The sequence below is a fragment of the Lynx canadensis genome, chromosome F1, assembly GCF_007474595.2.
Source record: "Lynx canadensis isolate LIC74 chromosome F1, mLynCan4.pri.v2, whole genome shotgun sequence".
In the NCBI taxonomy this organism is placed as follows: Eukaryota; Metazoa; Chordata; class Mammalia; order Carnivora; family Felidae; genus Lynx; species Lynx canadensis.
Window position 1 is genome coordinate 23,517,193 of NC_044319.2, and position 19,753 is coordinate 23,536,945.

Consider the following 19,753-nt stretch of genomic DNA (forward strand, 5'->3'; position numbering starts at 1 on the left):
GTTTTCCCCTGTGTGTAAAAGCAAGACTTAAAATCTAGGGGCATGAGGACATTAGCTCTGATACAAGAGGAAAATGACAAACTATTTTATACCAGCAATCCACTTTCACTTCTGTATCATGTCATTTTTCCTGTCCTTGATAACTCAAGTGAGGTATATGTCCTGTTTCAGAAACAGGCCTTCTCTTGTTGCAGGCTAGAAAGGCAGGCCAGAATCTGGGAGCATGAGAATATATTAAACAGCCTCCTTTCCTTCTCTGGCTGGGTGGAGAAGCCATTTTGCCTACCTGAGTTTTCCCAGATTCCCCATGGTTTTACTTCTTTAAGTGCCAAAACATCTTTCATTTGAGCCATTTTGAATGCAAACCTTCTAAACTTTAATAGAGGATCTATCACAAACATTACTTGACTTTCACTTAATGACTAGCAGCCACTCCCAAGGCCTTAAACCACAATCTCTCTCTGTGATACGGGAACACTCCCTGGAGCCTCTTGAGATGGGGAGAGCTGGCTCTCCTTAAGCAAAGTGGCCTTAAACTATAGGCTTTTGTTCTCTGCCTGCTTTGAACCGCTCTCATTTCTTCTGGTCAAAGAAGGTATTGGTTCTCTTTCAGTTTTCTTCCCAGCAGCTGCTTCTGCCCCATGCTTAGCACACCCAAATCCATTAGAGTTGTGTCCAAAGTTAGTGCAAACAGGATCTGAGGGAGAGCCTGGGGGGCTTCCTGTGAGTGGTGAACAGGCATATTCTGGCAGTCAATGTGGCTGCTCAGACATGTTCTGGGCATCCTCCCTGTTCCTGGCCAAACTTTCAGCAGATGAGGTTGCTGGACAGCTCTGGGTCCCAGATAGAAAGGCATGTAGACATATAGACATAGATACATCTTAATAGATAACCACATACACATATGCACGCATATACACACATATATCTTAATATGGATGACCACACACACACACACACACATTAGTTTCCCTGGGAGATTCCAAAAGACCTCATAAAAATGGCATTTTTAGGATCAGATGTCCATTGTGGAAATTTTTAGGTTAGAGTTTTTTACATATATTGCTTTGCGTATAATGGAAGGGAAATATTTAATCAATTGACTGAGTGGTCCCTATTTCAATTCATGTGATTCGTGACCCCTCACGAGGCAGTTCAGTTTGTTAGCATGGTGAAGTGTAGTCCCTTCCGGCACTAACGTTGGATGATTGTTACTAACTTCCATTAACCCTTTATTGAAATATCAAAACATGAAAACAGGGGTGCTTAGTTAGTACTCAGACATATACATATTAGACTGACAAGATCCCTGGGATCAGGAATGCAGAGCTCAGGGTCCATAATAGGAGCTTGATGCCAAAGGTAACAGTGAGGACCTCAAGATGCATGTATAGTAAGCAAGCACAAAAACCTTAGTGGTTCCAGTTTTGTGTAGTTTACCTACTTTCTAACCATTAAAAAAAAGAAAAGGCATTCCTTGATTAAAGCAAACTGAACAAAAGCTACTCAACCCAGAATTAATTAGTCAAGACAGGGTGTTTTCAACCCTACCTGAATCCTGAACCAAACAGTAACCCCACTCTGGGGTAGAGGGTATAATGGTTGAGAAGTAAAATACCATTTTCATTTTCAGGTGTGCCTTAAAACAATTCTCCCCAATTCTACCCAAACACAGGCACCTTCCATCGGTGCATCTCTACCATCACACCCCACTGATACAGGAATGTTGCCTGCTTTCTCTTTGTCTAAGAGCAAGAACATCCCGGCCTGCCTCTGTCTCATTTCAAAACCTACCAAGAAGTGTCTCCCAGCAGACAGACTGACTTCTTGCCACCTTGAAATATAGTATGTGGGCTGTGTTAGCCAGAAAGATGAATGGAAAGGTGACTTATTTATTATCAGACCCCGATGCACCAAATGAGCTCTTTCAGATAAACTCCACCATCCCTGGGAGTGTGGCAGACACGGCTGCTTGGAGCCAATGGCACCAAGAGGTCCTTGCTGTGTGTACACCACCTTAAGTACGGTGTGACCTGAAAGCGCGAGGTTTACTCTGCTGTTCTCTGTGGGTTTGTTTCACAGGCAAGCCCTGAAATCCCTTCAACAGGGACAGAGATGGCATTTTCACTCTGATGAAATAAATGATCCGTCTCAGTGGTCTCCTGCCAGGATAAACACAGATGCTCTCTTTTCACGTGGAAACTCTATCAACACAATGGCATTAATATTAGTTTTTACCTTCAAACTGCGCTGTGAGAACCAGTCCTTAAGTAATAACTGGATTCTTAAGCCCTTTCTGCTGCACAATTTGGTGGCTGTGAATGGTGCGGGAGAAAAAAGCACACCGGCCTGTCTTTCCTCAAGGTATTAGAAAGGGATAATTAGACTGTTTATGAATCCACTTACAAAGTGAGTATTTGATGCCAAGATTAATTAGATCTAAAAGTCTTTTAGAAAAGTCTGTATGCTGGTACTTGATTTAACTAATCAAACTTAACAATTTCAGTAATTCCTATTTCTTTCTAATAAACTCAGTCGCGGAAAGCACAACGTTTTCCTGGAGCACTTCCCATGCCCCCAGTTGGTGCTGGCAGAGCTCTTGTGAGTTAACCTTGAATCGTCAAAGACTCTTCTGTCTGTGATTTCTCAGTTTCATGAGACTAGGGATGATAACAGTATGGAATCTTAAAGACAAGTAATCAAAGGAATGAAGAGGGTGGGCAAGATGAGGGTTTGAGCTGAAAGATATATGGCTTTCATTTTTAGGGACTTAAAAAAAAGTTTCCAATAATAAAAGCCCAAGCCACAAAAGTATCAGAAGACAAGGTCCTAACTCCCTAATACTTCACCTGCAAAAATGAAATGCAATTACTCAGTGGGTTCCTGCAAATCTTGGCCTGAATAGTTATTTCTTCAAAATCATCATCATCATTGCTCAATTGGATCTCGGGCAAGTGGCTTAATCCTAATCCTCACATTATGACACACCCTTGCTTATAGTCACGCACAGCTACTTTTATTTAGTCGAATATACTTTTTTTAAGTAGCATAATATGCACTCATGAAGCCAAAGTAAAAAACGAATGCGAGGACCTTGACAACAACCTAGAACTAATTTACTTCCTACCCATGTGTGTTTCCTCAATTCAAGGGAACCAACATCCCCTTACTTTCCCTTTGTATAGCTTTACTGCCTCTACGTGTGCTCTAAAAAGCAGATGATTTATTTAGTTGTTTTTAACTTTACAAAGAGTGCATCATGCTTTCTGTAATCTTTCAGGATTTACTCTTTTCTCCTATTATTATATTCCTCGGTCCCTCTAGTGTTGTGAGTTTTAACTAATATTTCACTGTGTGAAGGCAGTGGGGTTCATTTACCCAATTTCCTGTAAAAGGGCATTTGGGTTATTTCTTTTCTTTTCTTTTTTTTTGAAATAAAGTTTATTTTATTGATGGGGGGAGGGGCAGAGAGAGAGAGGCAATGAGAGAATCCCAAGCACACTCTGCACTCTCAGAGCAGAGCCCAATGCAGGACTCACAAACCGTTGAGGTCATGACCTGAGTTGAGACCAAGAGCCGGAAGCTCAACCGACTGAGCCACTCAGGCGCCCCAAAGGGCATTTGCATTGTTTCTAACTGTTAAGGCATTCTTACCAGCATCAGATACTGTGACTGGCACTGGGTCATACATTATTTCATTTATAAATATCTCTAGCCCTGTAAGAGATGACGATTCTCCTCTATTTTTCTCTGAGAAAACTGAAGCCTGATGACATTAGGTCACTCTCTTGAGATCCCAAAGTCAGTAAGAATGTGCTCTGCATAGTACCTCAGATGAAGATGTGAAGACCATCTACCTTTATTATTAATAAATCTCCTGTTATCAGGTATGGGGTTGTTCTTCCACTTCTGGGGAAAAGAAACTCATTAACTTATGTATACACTGCATAATAAATAATAGTTTCTTAATCACCTGTGTCAGCAAGGAGGAAAAGTAAAACTTCTTGTGGCCTTCCAGAAAGATTTCGTAGTTGAATTCCAGTAACCCAGGTTCTGACTCATAGTTTAAAACTCATACACACACACACACACACGAATAACAGAGGATTTTCTTCCTAATTTTAATGTAAACACACAAGCCAATTTAGTCAATTTCTCTGAAAGCTTCAGCACATATCAGTTTGCAAAGGAGGCTGCTTCAGTATGTCTAAATTAAATAAGTATTCACACTAAAGGGAAAAAGAAATTCTCCTTCTTATAGTCTCTTCTTAGAACTCAGAGATATGGGAAACATTTAAAAATAGCATATATTGAATGGCTTGGATGAAAACATGACTTGGTTGTATCATGAGATATCTGCTGTCTCTCCAAGGCAGATACAATTAGTGTTGATAAAAGTGATTATCAGTGAAGTGGACAGGAAGGTTGTGATTATGACATAATGTGTACCTAACGGTTCAAAAATCGGCTTTACTATTCCACTGACATTACAGATGATAAGTGGATTTTAAAATGTCCAGTTTCCTTTGAAAGTAAAAAAATTAAATCCTTGAGCTCATCACCACCCCCTGAAGAGGCCTAACCACCTGCAGCACCTCCACAGACACCGAGCCAGGGTAAAGTGATTATGAACTGGGTTATTTTTGTCTCGATTTCCTGGGAAGAATCAGACATAACACAACTTCTTCTGCTTATGGCATGGATTTATGGAACTACTATTACATACATGAATTTATTTTAGGGTGGGGGTGACTGTGCCACCAGTGTGATCAGCACCCTCAGGGAATTTGTTCATATTTAGATGGAACACCACAAAACAGATTTGTAGCTCTGGGAAAATGGAGCCTCTCTGAAGGAAAGGACAGATAGCTTGAGTGTCACACAAAGTGCATTTTATCGCCAAGGTAGATTTGGTTCTAGAACAATCTAGAAAAATACCCATTATTCTCTTTAACTTTTTAATTGTGCAATTCATAACACATAGAAAACATATGTTATTTGTACAGTTTTACATAACAATAGTTAAAGGAACACCCATATCATCACCACTCAGATTAACAAACAGAACCCCTGGTCCCATTGTCTTCCATCCAGTGAGAAAGAACCACGCTTCCAAGTTTAATGCCTTTTCATTTCCTTGCTTGTCTTCATTGTTTTATCACAGACATATATAATAGGTTGATTCATTCGGCTTGTTTTTGAACTTTATGCAAATGAAACTATAGCAGGCAGGGACTACCACTTACTTCCCTTCCCGTGCAACCTTACATTTATGACCTTCTTCCATCTTGACAGGTGCAGCTCTAAGTCATTCATTTTCACTGATATGTAGAATTCTCCAGGTCAACTAGGTCTTCCAGCACCCATGTACAAGTTTTTCTAGGGTATATACCTGAGAGGGGGAATCGCTGGTGGGCAAGGTATGCCCAGGTACAATTTTCTTAGAAACTACAAACTTTTCCAAAGTAATTGTACCAGTTTATACTTCCGCTAGGGTAAAGAGGCCTGTTGTTCAACATCCTGGTCAACCATTTGTATTGTCAGACTTCTAAATTTTTTGCCAATCTTGTGGTGTGAAATGGTATTTCTTCCTAGACGTTAGCTATTCATGTTTCCTCTTCAGTAAAATGGTTGTTCATATCTTTAGCTTCTTTTTCTATGAGCTCTCTGTTTTTTACTTATTGATTTATAGAGTTACTTTACATATTCTGGAAACCCAACCGTTGTCAATTATATGCGTGGTAAATATATTCCATCACTTCCTTCTACTCTCCTACAGCAAATTTTGATAAAAAGAAGTTCTTAATTTTAATGCGGTCATATTAATCATTTTTCTTCAAAGATCGGCATCTTTTGTGACTTTTTCAAAATTCTTCCCTACCCCATAGTCATAAAGATATTCCCTTTTATTTTCTTCTAACTGATTTGACATGTCTGTTCTGTCAGTTATTGTGGGTCTTTTTTGGCATTCTCTGCTCTGTTCCATTAGACCAAATCACAGTGTCTCAATCGCTGAAGCTTTATAATACATCTTGATTATCTGGCAGGCAAAACTGAGCTCACTCTGAAAATATTATTAGCTTTAAAAACAATATAAGGAAAAAAGGAACTAGAACTCACTTTGCTCTGGGTTGATGAACTAATCCTGGAATCTCTTTATTAGTTTTAAGTCTCACATTTGAACTGGCACTTTTTTCCTGAAAAACACAAACAGACACATAGAAGACAAGATGAGAATCGACAATTAAACAGCAGCATAAACTGTCATCACAGAAATGTTAGTTTTGCTTGAGACCCTTCACAGCTGGTTGCTTCACAAGGACAAAAATCCTTGCAAAGATATCACACTGTAAGGTGAAACCGCCAAAGATTTTGGAACCCTGTCGTGAAAAGAGGCGGGAGTTTTAAAAACAGCTATTAGCTATTTTTGAAAATTATGTGCAACTCATATGTGATTTTTAGGTGTTTTTAGGAGTTACTAAAAATAGGAAGAGACTCAAAGAACAGAAGATTCTAGTGTCAAAGAGCTGCCGTAGTATAATCACAGACACTGTTCACATGCCCAGGTCAACTAACTTCAGTGCATTCTATTTAGAAAAGACATCTGTAGTTACTGAGACATGAAGTTTGCACAAGGCCCTAGCAGTGACAGAGAGAAGAACATGATTAAAAATAACTAAATCTATTCCACTCATAACAAATATTGTGAGATTGAATTCAATTGAATTAATAAAATTCACTACCAACCTATATTCGAGAAGCACTTCTTTGGCTTTTAGTCTGATCTGATTTCCTATTCCCAGTATACTAGCCACATGGGAAAGAAACACTCTCAAATCTTAAATGCAAGTATATCCGTAAGCACGCTGCCTCAGTCGTGGTACTGCTCTGTATTTAGACCATCTCAATAATGGCACTGCTTTGTATTTATACAACATTACCTTTACAAAATATTCAGGAGGCGTTATAATTGGCTCCCAAAACACACCCCCAAAATGAAAGTCAGGGCTGTTCTCAACCTATTTAACAAGTGCCGGTGTGCGTGCAAGGACCTTGATGTGCAGCAATAACTCAAAGCCTAGGCTGGGGCAAGGAATAAAGACTCGCATGGGCTGGCCCGCTGTTCTTCCCAGATGCAGAGGGATGTGGGATGACAGATAAAACAGATGGCCCCCAAATGAACTCTTGTTTCAAGAGTTCATCTTTCTCTCAGGATAGCAGAAGCCATTTAAATCCGTGAACCTCCAGTGATTTACACACTGTGGGTTTTTGGCTATTCACCATCAAACGTGAGCGTATCTGTATAACATCGGTACTCCACAACAGAGGGTAATTTTGTCTGTGATCTTCTAGGAAAAGAAACAACCATTACAATTCTTTGGCAGTCTATCTTACCTTCTTTACCTCACACTAAACTTTGGAGTGTTTTCACAACCTTTTAATGGGTATAAAATATATAACTGTTCCTTCTGCTGACACAGTCAGGGAACAACAGACAAAGTACCTTCGTGTTTACAAAGCAGGGCACCGGCTCCGGGAGGGCGAGGCCCAGCACTTGACGGGAGCTGCGCGTCACATTACTGGTTGCACAAGTGAGCAAGGTCAACATGTGATGAATGTCTTTTTAACAGTGAGAGAGAAAAATAGCTCACATGTCGTCCCTCTGGAAGGACTGCAGAGGTAGGTTCCAAGTTAGTCATCTTTTTCCCCTTAAACTTCCTGTCAGCTTGGATTAAGCACTGAAAATAGACATATGACGGGGCCTTCCACTTTTTCTCTACTCACATAAGTTCCCAAACACTGAGCTAAAATGATGTCATTTTGAACACTGCTGAGGCAGGAACGCGGCTTCTAATACTAAGACTAGAAACCGTACACAACTGTATTCTGTTTATACTCAATCTATTAAACCGTACCCTTCATAATGGCACTGAGTCACCACATCTTCCTTAAAACCACACTGTGTGGTTGCTAGGAGAAGAAGGAAACCCCAAGCAACAGAGGCTGGGCGGACGGGCCGGGCACTCAGTCCCCGAGCGGGAACGAGCCAGCCCCCCGGACACCACGCACAGGTGCGCACTGCCAGGAAGCGGGAGGGCCAAAACCGAGGCAGAGGCTCGGGAAGGAATCTCAGCTTCAGATTTCCCAGTTACACAAAAGGAAAAAGAAAGTATACATAATTACACACACATTTCTATGGATTGCACATGTAAAATGCATTAGTTTTTACAAATCGCCACTCACCAAGATCGTAACAACGACCCAATGACCACGTACTCTAAGTCAGGCACTATTCTAAGTGATTTCCGTATATGAACTCATTTTAATATTCACAATTATTTACATATATTAACTCATTTTTATGTCCACATTTCTGAGGTAGCTACCGGTTTTATTTTTACTTTCTTCTTCTTATTTTAAAGTTTATTGATTTACTGTGATAGGGACAGAGACACCATGAGTGGGGGAAGGGCAGAGATAGAGGGAGAGAGAGAGAGTCCCAAGCAGGCTCCATGCTGGCAGCACAGAGCCCGACATGGGGCTCGGACTCATGAAACCATGAGATCATGAACCTGAGCAGAAACCAAGAATCAGACACTTGACCAACTGAGCCACCCACGCGCCCCAATAGGTGCCGTTTTAATCCCCATTTTATAGATGAGAAAGCTGAGGCATTGAGAGATGAAGCACTTACCTGAGACCACACAAGAAATAAGTGATAGCGTTGGGATTTCAACCCAAGAAGGGTCCTCCGCGTCCACGCTATCGGCCACTAGGCTGGCAGTTCTCAAACCGTTTTAGTATCAAGCACCCTTTGCCCATATTCTCCAAATTTTGACACATTTCATTACACAAGATGAAAAAAGAAATCACATTTGTTAAAATCACCATCGATCTCATCAGGAAAATCTTGACAGAAGCTGTCAGAATCCTGACAGAAATCTGTCAGGAGATCCTGACGGAAGCTCGTGGTGGTATAAAGTTTTCCAAAATTCTAATTTTGGTTTAACATTTGAATTTTATGACTGGCAACACATACTGCCAATTGTTGTCTTTGAAGTGACAAGTTCTCTTCATTCATTCTTGAGACGATGTTTGCCAAATACCCAAGTCTGAATATCCATAATTTATCTGCCACACATTTTTTTCTCTAAAGTAGAGATGGTGTTCCATAAAAACAATTGCTAGTTCAGCCTGCAACTCAATCAACTGCAGAAGTACTTTTTCTTGGGATAACCGTCCTATCTGGGTGTGCAGAAAAAATGTTTTATGTGTGCCTATCTCCCATTTCATCGCATAGACTATTACAAAGCTGTGCACAGGTGTGCTTGGGTGGCTCAGTCGGGTAAGCGTCCGACTTCGTCTCAGGTCACGATCTCACGGTTTGTGGGTTCAAGCCCCCCGTTGGGCTCTGTGCTGACAGAGCCCGGAGCCCGCTTCGGATTCTGTGTCTCCCTCTCTCTCTGGCTCTCCCCCACTTGCACTCTGTCTCTCTCTCTCTCAAAAATAAACATTAAAAAAATTTTTAAGAAGGTATGCATCCAAGGCACAAGACAATATCATTAAATAAAATTTACTGCTTCATGAAGGACACTCTGAAGTGACAGTGGAACGTGTTCTTCCATTAGAAGCACATGGTGGTGGTGGATACGATGACTGCTGACGAGGTTTGGTGCCACCGCCTTGACTGGTGTTAAGACACCAGCAGTTTCACCCGCTGCCGCTTCTGCATCATCAGTGCAAATGTCAACACAGCAAAAAAGGCAAAATGCTTCTTAGCGTTGTGAGGAAAATGACCTCGAGGACATCCTGAGAATGTTATAGGGACCCCAGGGCCTGCAGGCCATACTTTGACTTGTATCTATTTCTTTTTTTTTTTTTTTTAACGTTTATTTACTTTTGAGACAGAGAGAGACAGAGCATGAACAGGGGAGGGTCAGAGAGAGGGAGACACAGAATCTGAAACAGGCTCCAGGCTCTGAGCTGTCAGCACAGAGCCCGACGTGGGGCTCGAACTCACGGACCCCGAGATCATGACCTGAGCTGAAGTCGGCCGCTTAACCGACTTAGCCACCCAGGCGCCCCTGTATCTCTCTATTTCTTTTGCAGAGAAGAGAACAACTGATTCTTTAATTTGCTATATGCCTTGTTTTAAAAAATATTTAACCACTTTATCGTGGTAACATTTATATTCCATAAAATTCCATTATAAATGTGTGATTAAGTGATTTTGGTAAGTTTACTGAACTGTGTAATTACCACCACAATCCAGTTTTAGAACAGTTCCGTCATCCTAAAAAGTTTCTTCAAACCCACTGGCAGTTGTTTTCTGCTCTCCTCTGTAGCCTCAGTCAACCACAAATCTGCTTTCTGTCTCTCTGAGTATGCCTTTTATAGATTCACGTACATGGAACCTTATAATATATAGCCTCTGGTGTCTGGCATCTTTCGCTTATAATGTTTCTGAGGTTTATCTATATTGTCGCATCTTTTAGTATTTCATTTCTTTTAACTGCTAAATGATATTCCAATGTATGGATATACCGTATTATATGCATTCACCACTGGACGGATATTTGGGTTGTTTCAAGTTTGAGGATATTATGAATAATACTTCTATGAACACTCATGTGTAAGTCTCTGTCACTTCTCTCAGGCAGAATTCCTAACACTGAAGAGCTCGATTATATGGTGAGGTACATTTAACTATTTAAGATATCACCAAACTGTTTTCCAAAGTGGCTGCACCATTTGACATTCTCACTTGGGGTGCAAGACGGTTCCACTTTCTCCATGTCCCCGCCAACACTTGATAGTGTCTTTTCAATTATTGCCTGTCAAGTGCTGTCTGATTGTGGGCTTCATTTATTTTTAAAAACATGACTCATTTGGATTCGTTCTCTGTATCCCTCAGAACATCCAGCACCTTGCTACACAAGATCATTGACGTGTTTATCAGTTAGCTGTGTTTGCACCAAGATGTCAGTTTTATATTTGCTGATAAACATCACTTAACTCTCCTCAGGGTTTGTTGGTTGGGGAAGGGGAGGTTTAAAGAGGTCTGCTTAAACAAAGAAAAAGAAAAAGAAAAGCAAACAGAGAAAACCAGAAAGGGCTGGAAGGACGAGGGTATTGGGAGCCTCAGATAGAGCAGACTCACCAGAGAGCCGAGAGTCGTGCCACATCTGGAATGCTCCAGACACAGGAACGCAGAATTTGAGAGATGAGGAAGAGGTAACTAAGATAGCATTTTCCCTGGCAGAAAAGCCCCTTTTATTGGTATATGACACTTGTAAACTAAGTACCTAAAAAAAACTGGGACCAAGTGGGGCGAAGATGAAGCCATTGAATAGGCCACCAGAAAGCAGTCTGTAGAGCAGCGGTTCATGACCCATCCATGCTGGTATCAGAATCATCTGGGATGCATGATAAATACAGATTCCCAGGCCCTACCCAAGACTTCCTGAGTGTGAGTCTCTGGGATTGATGCCCAGAATGTGCATTTTAAAGAAGAGTCCTAGGTGACTCTTAAATTCAAAAAAAGTTTGAGAACTTCTGCTTTAGAGAAAAGATACCTTTGTGCTAAATATGCTGCAAAGCCGCTCTGGGGGTCCGTAGAGAGGCCCACCAGAGCAGCAACCCCTTTAACTGTTTTATACTTAGGGGCTCTGTAAGTTGGAAAAAAGCATTCGTTTCTCAAAAATATTTGCAAACGAATGCCAGGTAGTGACAGGTTTATGTAAACAGTAAATCAAACAACTTTCTCCTTTGCTTGGAGTAATTTTCTCTCTTTATGAACAGAACACACTTGCCGGTGTCTAGAGTAAACTTAACATTCTCTTAGTTCCTCTGAGGCCGGAGACAGTCAAACCAACTGTATTTATGCTGCTTCCCCAATCCCTGGGTGGCATCTCCCAAAGGGAAAGTCAGAACCCTGAGAGAAACTGACAGCTTCTTTAAAAAATTTCCCCAAACCTCCCCTTCTTCTTCTTTTTTTTTTTTTTTGAAGATTTTATTTTTATGTAATCTCTACACCCAACACGGGGCCCAAACTCACAACCCCGGGATCAAGAGTCGCATGTTCCACTGACTGAGCCAGCCAGGCGCCCCACCCCTCCTTAATTCTGAAGACGGCCACACAGTGTGTCTAGGCATCTGACAGAAAGCTCCCTCCCTGTTGGTGAGAAATGGAACTTCTTTTCTTCCGTCACTTCTTGGCCTGTGTTGTCCCCTGAGTCTGAGTGGATCTAGGTAGCTGTCACCCTGTGAGGCTCCCTGAGCTGTTCCTGGGTTGGAAGCGTGGGGAGGAACCTCAATTTCTTTTTCTGGGCCCAACAGTAGGATGTTCAGTCTTATAAAGAAATCTCAGGGACCAGATGGATGCAGGAAGCTGGAGTCCTAGAGACAAGTAGTGGGGGTTGGAGAAACAGCCCCTGGAATTGCTAGTGAAGGAGCTGTTCAGAGCAAAGACACACAAGCACTCACTCAATGTGACTTTGCAAAGAGTCCTCCCTACATACAGATCGCGTGTGTGTACAACGGAATCCCTGCATTTTAGAAAGTACATGAAAACCAGAAAAGATTCAGGGTGTGGGGGAGGGGGCGTACACATATTTTTAAAACAGGAAGACATCAGCTATAAAATAAGTAAGTAATTATTCCACTTTGAAGGAGTAACCCATAGGATGTACTCTCTAAGAAAACAGCCTCATTTGATGTCTTATATGTGATTTCTCATGTGGTATTAACATGGGATAGGATACTGCTTCTTTCAAAAATAAAGGGGGGGTGCCTGGGTGGCTCAGTCGGTTAAGCGTCCGACTTTGGCTCAGGTCATGATTTTGCGGTCCGTGAGTTCGAGCCCCACATCACTCTGTGCTGACAGCTCAGAGCCTGGAGCCTGCTTTGGATTCTGTGTCACCCAAACTTTCTACCCCTCCCCCGTTCATGCTCTGTCTCTCTCACTCTCAAAAATGAATAAATGTTAAAAAAAAATTAAGGAATTTTAGCTTTTGTCTTCTGAATGATGGTGATTAGCTGAGCCACATTCATTCTACCACAATTTTTGGATATTAAAAAATAGCAAGGTCCCAGCCACCAGATGCAAGTGTTGACTTAGATCCATCTACATTATCATAATTTCATGAACTCAACACTTCCATCCATAATTACCTGTCCAAGGAGATTATTCAAATTATTGGTATTTGGTTAGAATTTTAGTAGTGATGGAAGTGACGTGGAAAGTATCAGCTTTACGGAAATTCTTTTTCTAGAAATTAAAATACAGCCATGTATCTCGTTTTACACTGAGCAAATGTCAAGTGCAGCAAATCACTTTTAAGGCTCCTAATATATTTTGCACTGTTGTTTCTCCAGATAGATTGTAAACATTTAAAGTAACTTTAAAAAGTAAACAGAGTTGTAAGAAGTTGCTCAGAACAGGGGCGCCTGGGTGGCGCAGTCGGTTAAGCGTCCGACTTCAGCCAGGTCACGATCTCGCGGTCCGTGAGTTCGAGCCCCGCGTCAGGCTCTGGGCTGACAGCTCAGAGCCTGGAGCCTGTTTCGGATTCTGTGTCTCCCTCTCTCTCTGCCCCTCCCCCGTTCATGCTCTGTCTCTCTCTGTCCCAAAAATAAATAAACGTTGAAAAAAAAATTAAAAAAAAAAAAAAAAAAAAGAAGTTGCTCAGAACAGATTAAGTTGTGTACTGACAAATTTAAGACAAAGTCATTAAAGTCACTATGCCAGTATCTCAGTAATTAAAAGTAACAAGGTATATACAATGTTGTCAAATTACACTGAGACTTGGAAACTGAGGATGTTTGCAATAAGATGAGGTATCTCCAAGTTTTGTTTTTTTTTTTTAAAGCTTATTTATTTATTTTGAGAGAGAAAGAGAACATGAACAGGGGAGGAGCAGAGAGGGAGACAGAGAATCCCAAGCAGTCTCCACGCTGTCAGTGCAGGGCCTGATGTGGGCCTTGAACTCACAACTGTGAGATCATGACATGAGCCGAAATCAAGAGTCGGACATTTAACTGACTGAGCCATCCAGGTGCCCCTCTCCGAGTTTTTCAAAGAAGTATTAATACATACCCAAATAATTAATTAACTTGTCAGAACCACATTCAGTTTTTGTCTGAGACACTGAATATCACTTAGAACGGGGGAGATTACACCGCGGTAAGAAATAGTCCCCAGTACTGGTGGTTCAATAAGATACAAGTTTACGTCTTGCACATGCTATATGTGCAGACGAGCAGCAGGACTTTGTGTGTCCCCGCTCCTCAGGGATTCAGGCTCACAGAGGTCCCATGTCAGCACGTGCTGTCATAATCAGCATGGCAGGGGAGGGAAGACCAGAGCAGAACAGTTAAGTGCTCATACTTACGTGGCGAGAGCGGATCAGAGAACCTCATGAAAATTCAAGAGAGTGGAGAAAGTATAATCCTACTATGTGTCTGAAAAGAGCTAGAACTGGAATATTCATGAATAGTCCTAATGACCACCATAATGCTCACCTAAAAAAAGAAAAAAGTATGTTTTCTTGACCACAGAACTACCTAACATTAATCATAGCAGTCTTCTTTTCTGAATAATCTGATGTACAACTGTGTCATTACGTATTTGTACTAAATTACGTGTGATTCATAGGAATATGGAAGAAACTTCAGTGCTGCAAGTTTAAATTGGGCTAAAATGCCATTCAGAGGTTAGAATGCAAAACAAAGGTGAAAGTGCTTGACACGCTGATGTAGTGGACAAGCGTTAATAAATCAGGCTAAACGCTCCCTGGATCCAGGTAAGAGGGAAGAGAGGCACAATCTGTGATTTATACCCCAGAAAACTGCACCTACACCCAACCCCACACACTTGTTGACTTTTCCATTTCTCACATCTCTCCAACCATCAAACGAAACACATATGATGCCAATCATATTCATTGTCATCCATAGCAACAAGATCAAGCATTTTAGGAATTCAACTACCAATGGACTGTGGTCCCTAAAAGACTGCATTTAAGAGAGCTGTCTAGCACAAAATAACCATGCTTTATGACAGACGTTTCTGGTGGGTAAAAAAACAGCCACAAAAATCGAAGTATATTTGATCAAAGTTAATAAAATATTAGAATGAAGAAATGTATCATCCATCATAAAAAGTCACCATTTATGCAGAGTTGCTGAACTTTTCCCGTGATGAACCAAAATCTTGACAGGTTTTCCTCACTAAGTCGAGAGACTGCAAATGTCAAAGCTAAAAACAAAAAGTTAAATGATCCAGTTTTTCTTCCAGGCACGATTGTTTTTCTCACACTCACTGTGCTGTAGAAGCCAGCCAAAAATCAGACTCCAGCCTTCCTGAACTCGCTGGACACACCCACATCTCTCTTCAATTCCAAATTTGTCAGTGCCTGGAAAATCTGCTGTTCTCCTATTGTGGCCGTAGCAAGTTAACACGAATGTAGGGGCTGAAAACCACACGCATTTATTATCTTACGCTTCTGGAGGTCAGAAGTCTAACAGCAGGCTGCACGGCTACCTTCCATCTGGAGGCTTTAGGAGAGAATCTGTTTCCTTGACTTTCTTGTCGTCTACACGTTACCTGCACTAGCTGGCTTGTGGTCCCCTCCTCCAGCTTCGAAGCAGCACTGTAGCATCCTCTCTCCTGACTTCTGCTCAGTCCTTACATCTTCTTTTTCTTTAAATGTTTATTTATTTTTGAGAGAGAGAGAGAGAGAGGGATATGCTGACAGCACATAGCCTGATGCAAGGCTCAAACTCACGAACTGCGAGATCATGACCCGAGCCAGAGTTGGACGCTTAACCGACTGAGCCACCCGAGCGCCCGGCATCTTCTTCTTCTAACTCTGATTCTCCTACCTCCCTCTTGAAAGGATCCCTGTGATTATATTGGGCCTATTCAAATAATTCAAGATAATCTCTCCACCACGTCAAGACCCTTAATTTAATCACACCTGGAAATTCCCTTCTCCCGTGTAAGGTACCATATTTACAGGTTCCATGGATTAGGATGTGGACAGGAATTATTAGGCCTACCACAGGGTTCCCCCTGGATTCATACCAAAGATTCATAAGTCTCCCACATACAAAACAGGTTCACCCCAATGTGCCATAGAGTCTCAACCCTATACAGCATCAACCCAAGTCTCAAGTATTAGGCAAATCTCATCAGCTCAAAAGTCCCACACCTCATTATCTAAATAATCTAAATTAGATATGAACGAGGCTCTGAGTCTAATCCATCCTAGGGCAGAATTCCTCTCCATCTGTGAACCTGTGGAACTAGAAAACAAGTTACCTGCTCACAAAATACAACGGTGGGGAGGCAAGGGATGACAGCTATAGGCATGCCCATTCAGACAGGGAGAAATGGAAGAAAAAAAGGAGTCCCTTGTCCCAAGCAATTTCAAAATCCAACTGGGCAGACTCCCTTTGCTTCTAAGGCCTGGTAATCATCCTCTGTGGATTAAGACTCTGCTCCCTGGGCCCGTGGTTCTACCCTTGTAGAGTCATTCTTACTTCTTGAAGGACAGCAGCATGTTTGTGGCTGGGCGGTCTCATCAGCCTGTTTCCTGCCTGTACGAATTTTGGGAGTGTGACACCTTATGCACCCTCTCTCTGACCCTTTTGGTTCAAACTGGTGTAATATCTTCAAGAACGCCACGGGCCTCCTGTGTGTGGCACGGGGGTTCACTTCATCACACAGGGGGTTCTTCCACAGATACTTCCTAGACAACCCCATCTCTAAGCCTGGCTTCTGCTGAGACAGCTGAGGGGATACGTGCCTCATCTCTTCAAAGACTCATCTGTGTGACTGAACACTCTGACCTTTTCATTTTTACCAGAGAGTAGCGAAAGATTGTTTGGCCACACCCTTGGCTGTCTCCCCAGAGCATGTGTTCCTGACAGTGAATCTCCTAGTTTTAGCATCTTTTGCAATCTGGACAGACTAAGAGTTCCCCAAACCAGTAAGTCCTGGCTCTTTTTCCATTAATAATTCTTCCTTCAATATAGCTCCGTCCTGTCACATTTCACTAGAAGCAGCGAGAAGAAATTATGCCCTGACTTCAACACTCCAACTTAAAAGTCTTCTCAGCTAAAGATTCAAGTTCATTGTTTACAAGTTCTGCTTTCCACATCCTTGTAGGACAGGATTAGCTAAGCATTTGGCCACCGTATTACAAGTGCCGCCTTCCCTCCAGTTTCTAATAACATGTTCCTCATTTCCTTCACTTACCGGTGGTACCTTTCACGTCCGTATTTCTTTTTTTTTTTCTTAATTTTTAAAAATGTTTAAATGTTCCTTCATTTAACAAAATTTTCAAGTTGATTTTTGAGACAGAGAGAGAGAGACAGAGACAGACAGACAGAGAGAGAGGGAGTTACAGAATCTGAAGCAGGCTCCAGGCTCTGAGCTCTCAGCACAGAGCCCAAGGCAGGGCTCAAACTCACAAACTGTGAGATTATGACCTGAGCCGAAGTTGGACGCTTAACCAACTGAGCCACCCAGGTGCCCTGATGTTTATTCATTTTTTGAGAGACAGAGCATGAGCGGGGAAGGGGCAGAGTGAGAGGGAGACACAGAATCTGAAGCAGGCTCCAGGCTCCAAGCTGTCAGCACAGAGCCCAATGCGGGACTTGAACTCATGAACAATGAGATCATGACCTGAGCTAAAAAATCGGCCGCTTAGCTGACCCAGGTGCCCCTCATGTCCAACGGTTCTACCAACGGTATGTTTATGATGACTTGTATTCTCTGAGGTGATACAGGTTTTCTTCACCATGCTCTTTTTTCTGAGCCCTCCCCAGAAGAATCTTTAAAATCCCTATTTCTACGAACTGTATGTACAAGGCAACCTAGGCTTTTTCTATCCTGCTCCTCAGAATTCTTCCAGTCTCTGTCCACTTCCCGATTCCAAAGCTACTCCACATTTATAGGTATTTATTATAGCACTACTATATTTCAAGGTGCCGGATCTATATTGGCTTCCTATTGCTACTTAACAAATTACCAAGGACTTATGGATTTTTAAAACACCAATTCGGAGGTCAGACGTCTAATGCTGGTCTGTAGGATGGTCCTCCTTCTAGTGCTGGCTCTAGGAGAAAACCTGTTTCTTTGGCTCTTCCAGCTTCTAGAGGCTGACTACCTTTGCATACGGCTCCTTTTTCCACTTTTGAAGTCAGGAATTTAGCATTCCTCCTCTTTGATCTCTGTTTCCATCCTTATATCTTCTTTTTCTAACTCTGATCCTCCTGCATTCCTCTTATACGGATCCCTATGGTCTACTGGCCCCACCTGGATAATCCAGTATAATCTCTCTGGGTCAAGATCTTTAATGTAATCATACCTGCCAAGTCCCTTCTCCCACATAAGGTGACATAGCATTCATAGATTCCAGGAATTAGGATGTGGACGTTTTGGCGGCGGGGCGGGGGGGGGGGTCATTCTTGACTCTATCTTCTCTTAGTCAAGAGCTCAGGCATATCACGTCTGCAAAACTCAGTCTTCTCAGGCCAAGCAAATATCAAAACCAGGTCCTTGGATCACAACGAAAAGTCATATAGGGACAGAAATATGGGTTACTAAATAGCAGTGGAAAATCATCATGGAGAAACCTAATGGCCCATTCTTCACTAAACACTGCTTAACAATCCTTGGATGCCAGACTGTGCTGGAGAATTGGGAGACATGATCCTCATCCACCACAAAATAGAAGAGTGAACTGATGTTTAGAAATGATTGACGTATGTGTAGTAGAAGCACTCAGGATGACACAACTCAGAGGAGGAGGTCAGGGGAGCTTCTTGGAGATGGAACCAGGCAGGGTTGGGTCTGGAAGGTGGAAGAATACCCCCTGACAGGGAAAGAGAACATGACATGTACCGGGAACCATACAGAGCCTGGGAGAGCACGAGGTGCCAGGGTGCGAATGAGAGAGGAAGTGGCGAGGCGGGTAGCGGTGGGCCACAGAGGGCTCATGCTCGGACACTGCGCTTTCCTATGAAACAAGGAGGAGCCATTGAAGGAGTTTATGGATCTTCTGGCAAACTGTTCCAGAGATGGAAGCACAGAGCCAATCCGGAAGCTGAGCCAGTAAATCAGAAGAGATTCTACAGCAGCTAACAAAGACGGGAGGGGCTCAGCATGGCAGACAACAAGGGCACAGGCTCTGGAGTAAGACGACCTCTCCACTTTCTACTTGTGTGACTTTGAGCAGATTCTGTAACCTCTGTGCTCGTTTCTTCAGCTGTGAAATGGCGACGGAAGTAGTATGTACTTCACTGGGGTACCTGCTGTACAGGAAATGCATCACAAAATGACAGCTTGTATCAATAAGATGGTTGCTCTGGAAATAAGGATGAGGAAACAGATCTAGGAGTTGTCACTAAAATTACTGAGTGCCCACTACATGCTAAGTGCCTTGCTTAGCCCTGCCCTCATGGAACAATTGTAAATGTCAGAGGAAAAAAAAATCCCCAAATACTAAGTGTCGCATTTACAGATCATTTAGATATAAACATCTATAAACAAATAGATACACATATATATACACATATACATACACATAGACATAGACGTATACATATGGATATAGCATTTACAGGGTAGGTGGAAGAGGACAAGGTTTAGCTAAGGATGACAGCCAGATTTTCGGCTTAGCTGACAACAGGAGATGTTGGGGATGAAATGGGGAAATAAAGGAAGTTTAGGGTTACTGATTAAAAG

At 42.1% G+C, this 19,753-nt stretch overlaps 1 protein-coding gene across 1 annotated transcript in view; it reads right to left on the reverse strand.

Moving 5' to 3' along the window:
• The window catches only part of CF1H1orf21 (chromosome F1 C1orf21 homolog), a 156,206-nt gene that overhangs the window by 34,134 nt on the left and 102,319 nt on the right, over window positions 1–19,753 (reverse strand). Inside the window, exon 3 of the mRNA XM_030302345.1 lies at window positions 6,121–6,197. Coding sequence (XP_030158205.1) covers window positions 6,121–6,197 — 77 coding nt within the window. The remainder of the gene's footprint in view (window positions 1–6,120; window positions 6,198–19,753) is intronic.